The sequence below is a fragment of the Nannospalax galili genome, unplaced genomic scaffold, assembly GCF_000622305.1.
Source record: "Nannospalax galili isolate Female #2095 unplaced genomic scaffold, S.galili_v1.0 scaffold1951, whole genome shotgun sequence".
Lineage (NCBI taxonomy): Eukaryota > Metazoa > Chordata > Mammalia > Rodentia > Spalacidae > Nannospalax > Nannospalax galili.
The window spans coordinates 928,843-944,732 of record NW_008329136.1 but is presented as its reverse complement, the minus strand read 5'-3'; the positions used below and the strand labels follow the sequence as shown (position 1 = coordinate 944,732).

General features: G+C 41.7%; 1 protein-coding gene across 1 annotated transcript in view; it reads right to left on the bottom strand.

The window, feature by feature from the left end:
* The window catches only part of Vtcn1 (V-set domain containing T cell activation inhibitor 1), a 20,614-nt gene extending 8,622 nt beyond the window's left edge, over window positions 1-11,992 (bottom strand). The window contains exons 1-2 of the mRNA XM_008832942.1: window positions 11,925-11,992; window positions 1,366-1,713 (exon numbers count right to left, since the gene is read on the bottom strand). Of these exons, the coding sequence (XP_008831164.1) occupies window positions 1,366-1,582 (217 nt within the window). The 5' untranslated portion in view covers window positions 1,583-1,713; window positions 11,925-11,992. The remainder of the gene's footprint in view (window positions 1-1,365; window positions 1,714-11,924) is intronic.
* Between the last annotated feature and the right edge of the window lie 3,898 nt (window positions 11,993-15,890).

Genomic DNA, 15,890 nt, shown 5'->3' with positions numbered 1-15,890 from the left:
TAGGGTTACCTCTTCAGAGGGGGGAATGTTAGAGTAGCAAAAAGCCCCATATTAAAAAAAAAAAAAAGAAAAGAAAGAATACATGAAGTTTTCAGAAAGAAGTGATGGGGAGATATGGGAGGAGTTGGAGGGGAGGGAGTGGGCATGGATTTGATCAAAGCACCTTATATGCATGTATGAAATTCTCAATACATTTTTTTTTTTAAGTTTAAAAAAAGCTTATTCTCTTAGGACAATCGGGCCTTTTCCTAAGAACCTGGGAAGCCTTCTGAGTTTCACAGATTAGAGTGAAGTAGGAGATAAAGAAGAAAGAAATAAACAAAGATTCACCTTTCACCCACAGAAAGTCTATTCACAAGCCTTGTTATCATGGGGATTTGGAATTTGTTTGGGTGGACACAGCATAGCTCTGGAATCCAGGCATAGGAAGGTTAAGTGTTTGCTTTATTCTAAGGTAATGCTGCTCATTAAAGTGCCTGCATTTGGAAATTAAGACCTCTTTTCCCCAATATCTGGGCAGAGAGATATTTATAGAAAAATGTTAGGGCCTCGACTTACTGTTATGCCGTAATGGCAGCCTACAATTTATCAAGTCACTTAGCAACTTCTCTCCCTGGGAACCAGGCTACTGTTGAGTGAGTTGCTCCTTTTGTTGGTGGTGTTCTGTTTTTTTTGACACAGAGTCTAATGTAGCCCATGTTGGCCTTGAACTCACTATGTATCTGAGGATGACATTGAACTCTGGATCCTCTTGCCTCCAAGTCCCCAGCGCTAAGATTACATACTTTGGCTGCCACATCCTGTTGTTTACCTTGTTCTTAATGAAGCTGTCACGGAGCAAGGGAGATTCACATGCTTGGAGCAGGTTAAGAACAAGTTCCTAAGAGCGGATTTGGGAAACAGTGCATATGACAGCGAATCGCCAGTTACTGAGAGTGTACCTTGTGCTAGAAGAATATTCCAGATGTTATTTCATTCAATCTTTACGATAGTCCTATGGACATCTATTATCATACCTACACTAAAACTTTTTAATTTCAGAAATATTTTGCCAGTTTCTTAAGTTAGCATACAAATAATACCTTTTATTTATTTTGGTAAAATATCTTTGGGAATATACCTGGAAATCTAGAGGTGGTTGAAAGCCTAGAAGAAAAGGCTTTAAGTCCTAATATTATAGTAGGTCACTTTGGAAGTTGGTATGGGTCTTGGACATGGTTGCAAGATGGCTACTCACAGAATCGGGAGAGTTACAATCTGACGTTGGTCATTTATGAGCACACGTGACATTTCATCAGCAGCTCATGCCCTTCAGCCTCAATTATCTTTTGGTACCATCTGTCCCTCCCTCCAGAAGCAACTCACCTCCAGTCTTATACTCAAGGTTGGCATTCCCCTTGCCTTTTGAGGTGCTGATGTAACATTTGTAAGTGCCAGCATCTGTGAGTTGCACGTTTTTCAGTCTCAGAGATGCATTGCCAACTATCACTTGATCGGCAAACACTGCTGTTCGGCCTCTGAACATTTCATGCTGCTCTGAGAGGTCATCTTTGCCTTCTTTGAACTCGTGGACCAAACCCATGATACCTTCTTTCAGCCATTGGATCACGATGCCATTGAGCTTAATATCAGGCTCGAAAGTGCAGCTCAGGATTCCGTCCTCTCCGATGTTCCCAGCCGAGGTGAGAGTGGTGACTGTGATGAAGTGTCTCCCTGCAATTCAGGGAGCAAGGGTCAGTGCCAGGAAGCCCGAGACTTTGACAACACAGCTCTTCATTTAAAGAAGAAAGACAGAGATGTCCAGATAAAATGGAAATATAGAACACAAAAGTCATTTTTTAAAAAGACAAGAATAGAAAGAGCAGGAAGAAAATCGTTTTTGTATCTGCAACAGATCTGCTGTACACAAGAGCCTGAGAGGCAGCAAGGCATCAATGGAACTGAAGCTTGAACATGAGCATTTAAGTCTCGGCTGTGTTTCTTAATAGGTATGTAACCTTAAATAAGTCGTGGGACCCTCAGGAAGAAGGAGGTAACAATATCTGTCTTCTCTACCTTAAGAAGTTATTATGAGGAACAAATCAAATGGATGTAAATTTGATTTGCAAATGGTAATTACACAGGTAAGGTATTATTCGTAGCTAACCAAAAGTGACATAAAGTGAAACTTCATGTTAACTAAATGTGCCTAGTAATTTTGCACATTAGATTCTAAAGTTTTGAGACTTTATTTGAATAAGAAGAAATTCAGGCATAGCAAAGGGAAGTGACTTGGCTGAGGTTCCAGTGTTATCTATGGCATAATGAAGAGTGGTACTTAGTGCAGCTGATTTAGGGTCCAAGGCTACCACCTCTACCCCTTTGAACCTATCACTAGTAGAAACACTAACTATGGTGGCAGCTCTGTCCCAGCACCTCTTCCTCAGCTGACTAGCTGACAATCCACCCAGATGGATTGTTTTTTGTTCCAGCTGTTCTTTGTACACTGAAGGCTGCACACATCACCTGGGGTGATTTAATTACCTGATTTTTTTTTTTTGTCTTTTTGAGACAGGGTCTCTGTAACCTCAGCTGCCTGGAACTCGCCTTTTAGACCAGGCTGGCCTTGAACTCACAGAGACCCACCTTGCCCCTGTTTCCTGAGTGCTGGGATTAAAGGCGTGTGCCGACACCCAGCTGATTTTTTTTTTTTTTTTGGGTGGCTCCTGTGACTTGACTGTGAAGCTAAGGAGATAGACTTGGAGCCCAAGAGGACCATGGAGCAGACACAGGAAGTGTGGAGAGGAGACCATGGACAGGGTCCTCTACCTCAAGAGCTGTGCTACATACTGAGGGTATTCCAGACTGAGGCCTGTTCTGATCTCTTTATATTTACACAAACACCTGTTTTACAGCCTTAAAATAGCCCTCACAAGCCTTTCTTACATCTACTGAAGCCAACCATGATGAGTTCTCAGTACCACAACTGGATTTTTCTGCATCCTTACTAGTTTTCCTGCCTTGCATGTTTGCCTCCATGTGATCCACTTTACATGCATTGATCTTACAGACAGGCCTTCCTAAAGTGCAATCTGAACATGTCTGTTTTGTAGCCGCTCATTTTCCATGGTTCCTAAGGGAGTAGCTCTTGCTGCTGCCTCCGCAGGCCCCTCCCACTGTCTCCTTTCACAGTCTGTTCTGTCTTGTCAAATGGTTTGTTGATTTTCTTTCTTCAGTTTAAAAGTACATGAACAAATAATACATGTTCTTTTTCAAACACAGAAGCAACATTCTAAACATAAGGATGTCCTTGGCACTTCTGGCGTCTAGGCCTGGAATTGTCTAATTGACTTCACAGCCCTTGTAAAGGAGATGAGGGGAATCAACGGTAGATATAATCAAAGAAGCTAAGCTCTTGCATGGGGCCCAGTTCAATTCCCAGCACCCACATGGCAGCTAACAACTCTCAGTAAGTCCAGTACCAGGGGATCTGACACCCTCTTTTGACTTCCTTGGCCATTGTATGACAGGGGTGCACTACATACCTGCAGGCAATACACTCATACAAATAAAATAAAAATAACAAATACATTTTTTTTTTAAAGAATGAACAGAGAGATACAGATAACAGGAAACTTGTAGCTAGAGAAAAGAGGCTGAGGACACAAAGACACATGCACAGGCTGGGCTGCGGGATGTTTCTGGAGGCTTGACGGTGTGGAGCAGGGGCTTTGGGAGCAGATGGCATGTTTGGCCTTTTCTCTGGGAGACTGGGAGACTGCAGGATAACAGTAGGAGCCTTTACTGTGTAAGATGAATACAGCACCCATTGCTGCTGTGGCATTTTTTTGGTGACTGCTTTTAAAGATTCAGTCTTATTTTCAACCATCTTTGCTTAACAGACTGATCAGGCTTGCATGGCTGGAGAGTCACACTGTGTACTCATCCTGTCCCTGTTCAGAGTTCCTGTTTTCCTTCACTCTGTGATCCATGTCCTATTTCTATTTGAGCCTGTTTGGATGGCAGTCCTTCTGTGAAATCCCATTTAGTCCGTCAAGGTAAAATGTGTAGGTTTTCCTCTCTCCTCCCTTGTCACACTTCATGGCAGCTGCCTCCCTCTTCCCTGTCATTAGTCTGTATCTTGCGCTCATCTGTAAGCTTTCTCAAGGAAGGAAACATTGGGACTCAAAGGAGTCTCAATCATAACCACAGGTCCTGTAGTATCGACTGCTGTGTTCTACAGGAAAGAACACTTTCTGAGTTCACGAATAAATGGGAATAAGTATAAATGAAAGTACTGCTTTAGATAATCTATTCATTGCAAGGGTAAAGAAAATTTAGCAAAACCAACACATTTAAAATAGGGGAAACATAAGCCTGAAAAAGAATATAATAAAAATACATGTAGGGGGCTGGAGAGATGGCTCAGTGGTTAAGAACACTGGTTGTTTTTGCAGAAGACCTGGGTTCGAATCCCAGCACCCACATGGCAGCTAACAACTGTCTGTAACTTCAGTCCCAGGGGATCCAACCTCTGCCGGCATTGCACGACACGGGTGCACTTACCCACATGCAGGCAGTACACATACACATAAAATAAAAATAATAAATAAAATTTAAAAAAAGTACATGGAGATTCTGAATAAAACCACAGAGCAAATGTGGGTATGTTACACCAAGAATGAATTTAACTATAGTTTATAAAGTGTCACTGAAGTTAAATTGGAAAATTACTTTTCAGAAAAAAATACATAATTAGCACAATTATGGAGGAAATGAAATGATAATGGCATGTCTCCATTTGATAATTGTGTCACTGAATTCATTTTAATGTGTTGGCCTTGAACCCACAGGTAGGGAATCCATTGACACATCTAGAGAATTCTGTGATTAAAAATAGGCAGCTGCGGGGTGCCCAGGGACCAGCAGCAGGTTCAAGTCACTTGAGGTCACAGTCATGATGTGACAGATGGATGAGTATAGCATCGATTAAATTCCCCTCTATATGTGATAAAGAGAAGGAACAAAAGCCAGTGAGGTCTTAAAAAACCACAATAATCTAGGCATTGTATTACACCCCAAAAGCAGTCAATAAATACTTGTTTGTTAAATGCATACTTGATGATTAAATGTGATTAAATGAAATTTAACGGACAGAAACAGAGTCTGTATTCAAATGTGGAAATAAATCTTGGCTAAGGAGTATCATGAAGCCCGGCCTGACATGATCTTCTTCTTCAGGCCTGCTGACCACCAGAGGTCCTTGTGTGACTGGTGTGCAATGGACAAAGCCCTATGGAGATGGGTTAGAGGCCACCATCTCTTGGTACAGAATTCTTGTAACTGGAACAGATTTAAATAGTCGCATTTGTCTCTAAAGCTGCCTCAAACTTTGTCAGAAATTGAAAGATCCAGTTATTTACTGAAAATAAACTCCTTAGTTCATGGAGTAATTACCACTATAGCTCTGGTCTGTGTGAGGAAAAGGCTGGGAGGCATCAGAGATGAGCAGGTTGCAATCTGAGCATTTCAGTTTTTGTACAAGTGAGTACTGTTCAATTAGTTCTCCATTGTAGGAGCACAAATAGTTTAGACAGCGGGAGTTCAGGAAACGCAATAGAAATTATATTTACTATAGAAATTATCATTCTTGGGGCTGGAGAGATGACTCAGTGGTTAAGAACACCGACTGTTCTTGCAGAAGACCCAGGTTTGAATCCCAGCATCCACATGGCAGCTAACAACTGTCTGTAACTCCAGTCCCAGGGGATCTGACAGCCTCTTCTGTCCTCTGTGGGCATTGCATGACACGGGTGCACTTACCTACATGCAGGCAATACATGCATACATATAAAATAAAAATAATAAATAAAAATTAAAAAATAAAATATGATTCTGAGGGCATTGTATGGCACTGGATAAAACCTAGGAAATGAACTTCTTGACTTGACTCAGTAAGACAAGTTCTATACATTTCATGTCAGAGAACACACTGGAAGCCTTCAGCAGATGGTCATGCAACATCTGCTGAAGCTCAGCTGTCTTGATGGACACTATAGCACACGGCTTACAGACAGAAACACAGCATCTGCTCCAGCGGAGGCTAGGGTAGCACGTGTGCATGAAGAAAAGTGGGGCTGCGTAGCATTTGCCTATACAAGAATAAGTTAGGAAGGATGCTGACTGGGTCAGGACAAATAAAGGAAAAATGCAGGGAAACAGCAGAGCGCAGTGTTTGGGCACACGATGCAGATTTCAGGCTGTCTGGGCTCATGTCCCAATTCTGCCACTTTTTTTATTTGTGACATTCCATAATTTTTTTTCCATTTGTAAAATGAGAATGCGTCCTCATAGAGTCCCTAAAAGGATTAAATAATATAGTGTAGATAAAGTCCTTAATAGAGTATTCAATCTGTCATGCTAAACCTTAAATCATGGATATGGAAGCATTGTTAAGTACAATAATTTGGAAAGATAGCAGATCAGGGCCCTAGGTGGTAGGGGAAGGAACTTTTGACTAAATGCTTTCCTTACAGTGACTTGTTTTATACCAGGAGAGGTGAGATTGGCCATCACATACACTTTATGAACAAGTGTGAAGAAACCCTGAGGTTGACAGCTTGCTTAGTGTCCCATGTTTTGTAGGGGAGCCAAGATCAAACCAGCTTTGTCTAGTACTAAGCCTGTGCTCCTTTGAGCATATTTTCTTGGTAACTAAGGCCAAGTTGAAGCATTACAAAAGCCAACCTACTGTGAAGATATAACCACTTTGTTTAAAAATAAAAACAATATAGGGCTGGGGAATGTAGCTCAGTGACAGAACACTGGCCTGGTGTGTGTAAGAGCCTAGATTCGAGCCAGGCATGGTGGCACACGCCTTTAGTTCCAGCACTCAGGAGGCAGAGGCAGGTGGATCTCTGTGAGTTCAAGGCCACCTTGGTCTACATAGCAAGTTCAGGCCAGCTGGGGCTACAGGGAGACCTTGTCTTGAAAAGATCAAACAAAAAAGAATTTATGGAAGTGAAACCTTTTAAAAATAAAAAACCCAAACAAAACAAAAACCTAGGTTTGGTCCCCAGCAGTGCAGTAAATAAATAAATAAATAAATAAATAAACAAATAAGTAAAGTAAATGGACAAAATTTTAAAATGAAACAACTAAAGATCAATTTGAATAATGCCCCTGATAAGTGCATCCTGGCATATCCAGTTCCAAAGGTGGGGTATATGGAAACTATAGTTCTCAAGAGGTGTTAAATGAATGGGTTAATAATAAAAAATGTTTATTAACAGCATTCATGGTGTCAGACGGTGACAGCCATTCATCACATGCACGCGCCAGACTCTTTATGACTAGTCTCTCAATTCTCCTAGTGACTTTGTCTATGTTACCAGTAAGGTAACATAGTTGATTCCACACTCATAATGTCCAGATCATTCTAGAAGACAGCGTTCCATAGTGCTTATCTCCTTCCTCAGCTCTTACATTCTTTCCAGTCCCTCTTTCCCTGGACCTTAGAGGGAGTGATACAGATGTCCTATTTAGGGCTGACCATTCAACAGTCACTTATTCTTAGCATTTTTGTCAGCTCATGAATCTCTACAGTAACTATCACCCACAGAAAAAAAGAAAATTCTCTGGGTAAAGTGGACAGCAGCACCCATCTATGGCCCTTGGCTTTTTGATACAGTTCAGGCTGGTTTTGAACTTGCTATATAGCCAGGGTGGTCTCAAATTCTCATTCCTACTGCCTCTGACTCCCATGCATTGGGATTCCAGGTTTGTGCCACCATGCCCAGCCACAGAATGGCTATGAGAAGACAGCAGGAGACATTAAGAAATATATATATATATATGTATATTATTGAACAGTTTTGTCTTTAAAAGCTGTGATCTCAAGAAAATGTTTTTAAGACAAGCCAAAAAACAAAAAACCATATTCTTTGTCATAAGTCTGTCTGGATATTATCATTATTACAGAGTGTAGGGAGGAGCATGCAACCAGGACTCGATATTAGGCCATGACCACTTTCTAGCTGCATGTGACTTTATACGAGTTTATTATGTGGACATAGTCATGTCTACCTTCAATTTGTTATCAATAGCAAATCAGATAGTATATATAAAGTTACTTAGTGCAGTGATGCACATAGCACACTAGGTGGTCAGAGGCAACTTGCAGGAGTTGGTTCTCTTCTTCCACTAGGTGAGCTTTGGTGGAAAGTATCTTTACCTTCTGAGCCATTTCACTGACCTAAATGATAGAGTTTTAATTCAAGGTGATGCATAAGATCAGATAAGATCAAGGGTGGGTTAAATTAAAATTAAGGAAAAGCTAAGTTTTATTGAGAAGGGTACCAATATGTGTTTCAGCATTAACATCTTTAAAAATTTATTCCAGGGACTGGAGAGATGGCTGAGCAGTTAAGAGCACTGGCCCCTCTTGCAGAGGATCCGGGTTCAGTTCCCAGAATCCACATGACAGTTAACAACTGTCTGTAACTCCAGTTTCTGCCTTCTTCTAGCTTCTGCAGGCATTGTGTGACACCAGTGCACTTACATACATGCAAACAAAACACTCATACAATAAATAAATACATAAATAAACAAACAAATAAATAGTTTAAAAGTTATTCCAAAAATGTTTTATCAGTCAGTATTTTGTTTTCTTATAAAGAGTATCTATCTCTCTATATAGAGAAATACAAGTTTATAAATGTTTACATACCCAAATTTAAGCACCACATATATAAAAACGCACACACTGTAACTGTACAGCATGACAAATTATCCAAGCTTCATCTCGTGTAGCTGTTACCCACACCAAGAAACAGAAACTTACTGCCCTCCCCTCACTCCCTCCCTCATGCCTCTTCCAAATCATTACCTTCTACCTCTGTCCCAGTGGTAATAACTGCCATGCTACCTTCTAACAGCAGAAACTCATTTGCCTATTTCTGACCTTTATATTCACGGAATCATAAAAAACATAGTCCTTTGGGTCTGGAGAACTGGCTCAGCAATTAGGAGCACTGGCTGCTCTTACAGAGGACCCATGCTTGGTTCCCAGCACTCACATTCTTAACTTCAGTGCCAAGGGAACCTGACCCCCTCTTCTGGCCTCCACAGGCATTGCACACATGGGTGCACTTACATACAGCAGGCAAAACACTCATACACATAAAATAAAGTAAAAAATAAATAAACAAAAATGAAAAAGAATGGTCTTTCATGTTCCTGTCACTCAGCATTATGTTCTTCATATGAAAATGTACCCTTATCTCCTCAGCTGTGAAGAAACAGAAACCACAAGGTTACACAATAGCCAAAGTCAGTGAGGACAAAAACACTGGATCAGTCATGAGCTTCTGGTTAGGAGTAAATTGCAAAACCACTTAGGAAAATGGAATGGTAGTCAGTATTTAAATCTACCTCCTGGGTTTGGGGATATACATTCTCATCAAGTGTTTATTTTACTATATTAGAGAAAGAAATGAAAGGGCAGCCAAATTAAGCAAGAAGAGGAATATTAATACATATTTGAGTTTCGCCTTTAATCCCAGCACTTGGGAGGCAGAAGTAGGCGGATCTCTGTAAGTTCAAGGCCAGCCTGGTCTACATAGTGAGTTCCAGAACAGCTGGGGCTACAGGGAGACCTTGTCTCAAAAAGACCAAAGGGAAAAAAAATTAGTGAAATAGGAAAGCAACAGAAAACTGGTTCTTTGAAAACAACTGTAAACCTAATAAAACCAGTGACTTTATAAACCTACTATAAGGAGAGAGGAAGGGAGGGAGGAGGTTGAGAGGAAAGGAGAGGAAACAGGGGAGAAGAGGGGAGAGGGCCTAGGGTTTAGGGGCAGGAAAAGAGGTAAAAGCATCAGTAAAAGGATTGTAAAGGGACACAGATAGGCCACCACTTAGAACAACTTAATTTATAATTTTCAGACTTTAGGATCATGTAACAGGGATACACATTCAGTAGAAAAATACTCCAAATTTTGACCCTTTATCTGTTCCTGGGTCAGTGATGCTGGCTCCCAGTTGGCTACATAATCACAGGGTGACTGATCATACTCTATAGTGTTATTAAATGCATTTAATTTACAATATTTCCACCTTGTTGGACTGTAACTCCATTGTAAATCAAGGACCATCTGTATCAGGAAACAGTTTAGCAATGAGTCAGTGAACATATGGATACTTGATTTATGATAATGTTAGCACTGGGGGAAGAAGGAGAAGGAGATGGTTTCAATAAATGGTGCTGAGTGTACTGGACAGTCACATGGAAAAATGGAATCTTGATCCTTACATCACAAGATCAGTTCTAGATGGTTCGCAGGCACACCTGTGAAAAAGGTTAAAACAACAAAGCTTCTACAAAATGATCTTGAGATAGGCAAACAAATGGAAAACCCCTTAAACAAAAGCTCCAAGTATAAAGGAGAAGATGAATAAATGATACTAGCTAGAATTAAGAACTTTTGTTTATTGAAATCTATTAAGGGAATGAAGGCGAGCCACCAAGTAGAAGATAACACACATAGCCAGTTTGTGACCAGAATATATCAAGAATTACTACAAGTGAAAAAGAAGCACAGGAGGCTGGAGAAATGCCTCAACAATCAAGAGCGTGTACTGTTCTTCCAGAGGACCTGAGTTCAGTTCCCTGCACCCATATTGATTTGTTCACAATTGCCTATAACTCCAGCTCCAGGAAATTCAGTGCTCTCTTCTGGCCTCTGTGTACACTGCATTCATGTGCACAAACCCACACTCAGATAAATCATATACATATAATTAAAAATAAAATCCTTTAAATAAAAGACACAAAGATACTCAATTTAAAAAGATGAAAGGAGGCTGGAGAGATGACTCATTGGTTAAGAGTACTGGCCGCTCTTGTAGAGGACCCAGGTTCCATTCCTAGCACCCACATGTTGTTAACAACCACCTGTAACTCTAGTTGTAGGGGCTCCAACACTGTCCACTGGCCTCTATGAGCACTGCACACACAGGTGCAGTTACATACATGCAGACAAAACTTTCATACCCATGAAGTAAAAGTAAATAAATAAATAAATAAATAAATAAATTTTTAAATAAAATAGAAATAGACAAAAGATACTCTTTTGACGAAAAAGAAAGTGGACAGGGTGCTCTTGTCTTGCCGAAGCAGCACATGGAGCAAGTTCTCTTAACTCAGGACTTGTGATCACTATTTAGTGACCATACTCTGAAGGACAGTGACAGAGGTAAGAGCTGAAGTGCAGAGTGACAGCTGTGGTGACAGACTAAGTTAAAGTAAATGTGTTGGCTCATGTCAGGTGGTTTATGGGAAACAGGGCAAACAATCCTCCTGAGAGAATACAGTTGCTGGCCTAACTCAGTCATAATTAAAGTAGCATCCATAATAGATGCTTTAGAAGAATGACCTAACAGAACAGGAAAGCAAAGGCTTCCTGCAACTGGCATGAGCTAACTGCTTTTGGAGGCCAGCCAGGCTGGCATCTGTTTCTTACATGGTACAGTAGTCATGGCCAGTTTCCCCTTTACCTAAGGCTCCTTTTTAGAAAAAAAATTGGCATTAACAGTTCAGCCAAAGATTCAGGGCAAGGAAATAACCTGCTCAGGTCAGCCGAGTGGCTCCACGCAGCCTTTCCTGGTGACGCCAGTCTTCAAGATTGACTGGTGGGTAAACAATTGATAAACTCACATGACTCTCTCACCTGAGTGCTAGTTGGCTGTTATTTCTGCACTGTAAAAATGAGGAAACTGAAGCCTAAGGAGTTAAATGTCTAAGGCAAAGAGAACACAGTAAGTGAAACAAGTGCTCTACTTTGAAGTTTTCTAGGTCAAAACCCTGTGCTCTTCCCAGGTGTCACACCGAGGGATTAGAAATTTAACAGTGAGTGGTGTGTGCACTGTGGCAAGATAGCACATACCTGAAATACCAAAGCCAATGATGAATACAATTGCTCCAGCCAGGATAATGGTGATGTTAATAATGCTATAGAGAGAGACAGAGAAACAGGAAGTTACTTCTTTGTTCCACTGGACATGTTGCTTCATGATCTGGCACATATCTGTTCCAGAGAAGATGTGCTACATAAGGCATCTTGTTTTTCTTTCATATAAGCCCCTCCTAGAAATGGGTACCACTCCCATCTCACTGGAGTCCTGGGATAGAAGAAAGAGCTTTCCTTTTATGTGATGCTGTCAGCTTCCCATCTTACTTTGCTATTTCCAGATCAAAGAAGACCATATACAAAGATGCTGGGGTAAGAGTGATGGTGGTACCTCTCTGTTAAAAGACACTTGGGGGGAGCTGGTCTCCTATTCAGCCTTCGTTTAGCAACACTGCTCAGCCTCTTGGATCATTGATCTTTCTGTCTTGTCTCTTCCTGAAGACCTTCACCCCCACCTGGGACAATACTCATGTCTTCTCCACTTTGAACCCACTTGCATGTGGTTCACTATGCCCCATATGCCCTCTATGAGAATCTTCACACTCATCTTTAAAAAAATGGCAGACTGGGCATATAGCTCAGTGACAGAGCACATGCTCAAGGCCTTACGTTCCATCCTCAAACCAAAAAAAAAAAGAAAAAAAGAAAAAGAAAAAAAGCCCTCAATCAAAAATACAACAATAAAATCATCTACAAGTCCGTCATCCAGACATAACCACTATTCAATTTTTGTTATGTATCCTGACAGTTATTAATTAACAGATTAACAAATGACAATTGGGAAATAAAATAGCTAAATAAGAAAGTGTTGCTTACATCTTCTGACTGCTTGAATTGTATGATAGACATGTTCCAAGCACCACTTACAGCTTACATCATCTACCCATTCAATAACCTTATGAGGCAAACAAATTCATCACCTCCACTTTATAGATGAAGAGTGACATAAAGATTAAGTGTTTTCCCTGAAGCTGCACAGTTAGCAAGTGGCGGAGCTGTGATCAGAGTCTGTCTCTCAAATCTGTACTCAGTCACTTCCTACACTGCTCCCCAGGGTGGAGGTTGGCAGGTGCCCTTCCTCTGTGTTCAGAGGAGCCCATGCTCCAGGAGGCTTTAGCTGATGGGAGTGAGTCAGGTGGAGCAGAAGGCTCAGGTCAAAGAGGGCGCACAGGCAAAGCCATTCCTGGGAAGCTCGCCCACTGCTGCCTGCTTGGCTGTGTAACTCATCAGGAGGGTGCTTGGCTACACTCTGAGCCACTGGCCACTCACACACTCCCCACACCCACAGTGAGGTTACTCAATAGGTAGGACAAAAGAACAGTACAGGGAGGCCTAGAACGATGCTATAGAGGGAAAAAGGAAGCCTGGGGCATCTCACTTTCTGTACTGAATAGGTTCCTTGTATCCTGGGTTCACCAGAGAGAAGGAGCTGACTTACAAGAAAAAACTCAAGCACGCAGTTTCCTTGGAGGTCAAGCCTGGCTGAGCTCTGCCACAGGGGCAGCAAGCAAAGCTCTTAATAATGAGGCTGCTTGCTACACTGCTTCCCAAAAAGGACCACACATGACCACCTCCTTCTCTACCTCAGTGACGCCTCGGTTCTTATCAGGCCTGTGAGAACAGTGGGGCACTGAGGACAAGAGGACCGTGTGGCTCTCCCTGACTCCTGTGACTTGCATGTGTGACACCGGGTTTTCAGTTACTTTGAGTAAATTACTTTGATGAGGAGTAAGAGCAATTCCTGTTTTATTTATGAGAAATGTGTTACAGTTTGTTTATATTCCCCCATCCCTGAATTCTTGTGTTAAATCTTAATGCCAAGTACCACAGAATGTGACTTGATTTGTAGATGCAATGAATTAAGGTGAGATAAAACTGGAGCAGGTGTTCTTACAGGGAGAAGTTTTGTTGGCATCATTGTGTCAGCCTGTAATCCCAGCGATTCCACAGGCTGAGGTAGGAGGATCCCTTTTCCCCAGAGACCCAAGGCCAGTGTGGACAACCAGTTTGTGGCACTGTGTTATGGCTTCCCCTAACATACTAACAAAAGCATTGTTTTATTTGACCAGACAGTTGATATTATATAATCCCTAAAAGGATATCCACATGTTACTTTTTGCTATAAATATCTATTTTACCTGTAGCCATTCTTTCCTTAAAAGATTTATTTTTATTGTTTTTTACTTATGTGTATATGTGTGGCTGTATGTCTGTACAAATGAATGCAGTGTCCATGAAGGTCACAAGAGGGCATTGGATCCTCCAGAACTGGAATTACAGGCTGTTGTGAGCCACCTGTAGTGGGTGCTAGGAACTAAACTTGGGTCCTCTGCAAGAGCAGTACACGTTCTTAACTGCTGAGCCATCTCTCCAGTCCTATAAGTTCATTCTTAAGATTTTATTTTGTTCATTCTTAAAATTTTAGGAGAGGGCTAGACAACAGCTAGTGAGTAGATTCTTAGACACTCAGGGTACTTTTGTTAGATACTCTTTACAAAAGGGCCCAAATGAAGTAGACTTGCTAATGTATTAAATATTTGTTATGTATACTCACCACATGAAAGGAACAAAGGTTAGGCAACATGGGTAAGATATAGAACTGAAGTAAATAAACTCACTTTCTTCAAGAAACTGATGGTTAAACTAAATGTAAAGACAAAAGGTCCAAAGCAAAACCTAAATTCCTACTTTAACATCCAGGCCATGAGTGTTTGGAGCCTGACCCCTAATGATTTATGATGTGTTATGCAGACATCCACAGCCTAACTCCCAATGACCTGTGGCATCTTGGATGGCCAGGCTCATGAAAACAAATCACACTGTAAAACTTACCACTTAAGAAGACTGTGAGAAGCCTGTTGAACTATCTCTAGTGCAAACTATGGACCCAGGGCAGCCCCATGTCAAATACTGTCAAAGACCTTCCCCCACTTTCAGCCTCGGGAGTCCTGCTTGGGAACTGTTTGCTGTGTCCTTACAGTGTATTTCAATGCTTCGCTCTAGCTTTTCACCAGCCTTCCCCATCCCATTTTGCATGGCACTGAGTTCAAACACATAATAACCTTATAATAAGAGGCAGAATTGTGATAAGGGCTTCAGTAAAGAGAAGAACAAATCCCCACAGGAACTCTAGAGAGGTAGGAACGACCTAAGCCAGGGGGGAGCAGGAGAATCAAAGAACATTTCCATGAGCTAATTTCAAGAAAGTGAAGAGATTTCCATTCAACAACGTAATTCACTAAACCACGTTACTAGACACTGTCTGTCTGAGTCAGAAACATAAAGAAAAAGTGAGATTTTTAAAAGAATGTCCCTTTTGCAGAAAGCTACATTATTAATCAGCCACTTCCCTCCCTCTTGGGAGGACTGTTGGTTGAGACAGCCTGTTTCCTAAGACAGCCTGTCTCCTTAAGTAAATGGTCCCAAGAAGAGATCATAAACCCTCTGTCCCTCAAGACAGACTAGAGCAAATGGTGCCAGGAAGAAGGAGGAGGGGCTAAGGGGGCCATGAACTCCTCAAGAATGCCCCTGATCCACAGGTAGTCAGCCAACCCCAATGGCACCTCCCGGGGGGGCGGTGGTTGATTCCAGCAGCGGGGAAGGCTGCTGTCCCTCAGTGAGGTACTTCAATAAGCTCAGTCTTGTCTGAGGTCAGGTATGGTCTCCTTCTTCCCTGTTGTTCCTGCATTCCGTGCCCCAGCCTAACGATTTTGACCACATGGGGAGGAGTCAGGATCTTGGCATCTCACCTCCTGGCTGGGAGGTACATTTGGAGGCTGCAGAGTTTGAAGCCTCCCAAATGAAGGGTCGGCTTTGCAGCTGGATTTCTGTCAAACATACCCATTCTGCCCCAGGATGCCTTGTCTGGTTCCTTCGGAGTCTTTGTTCCTTCTGTCGCTGACAGGAATTGAGCATCTGATAAAACATCATTCATTCTGCAGT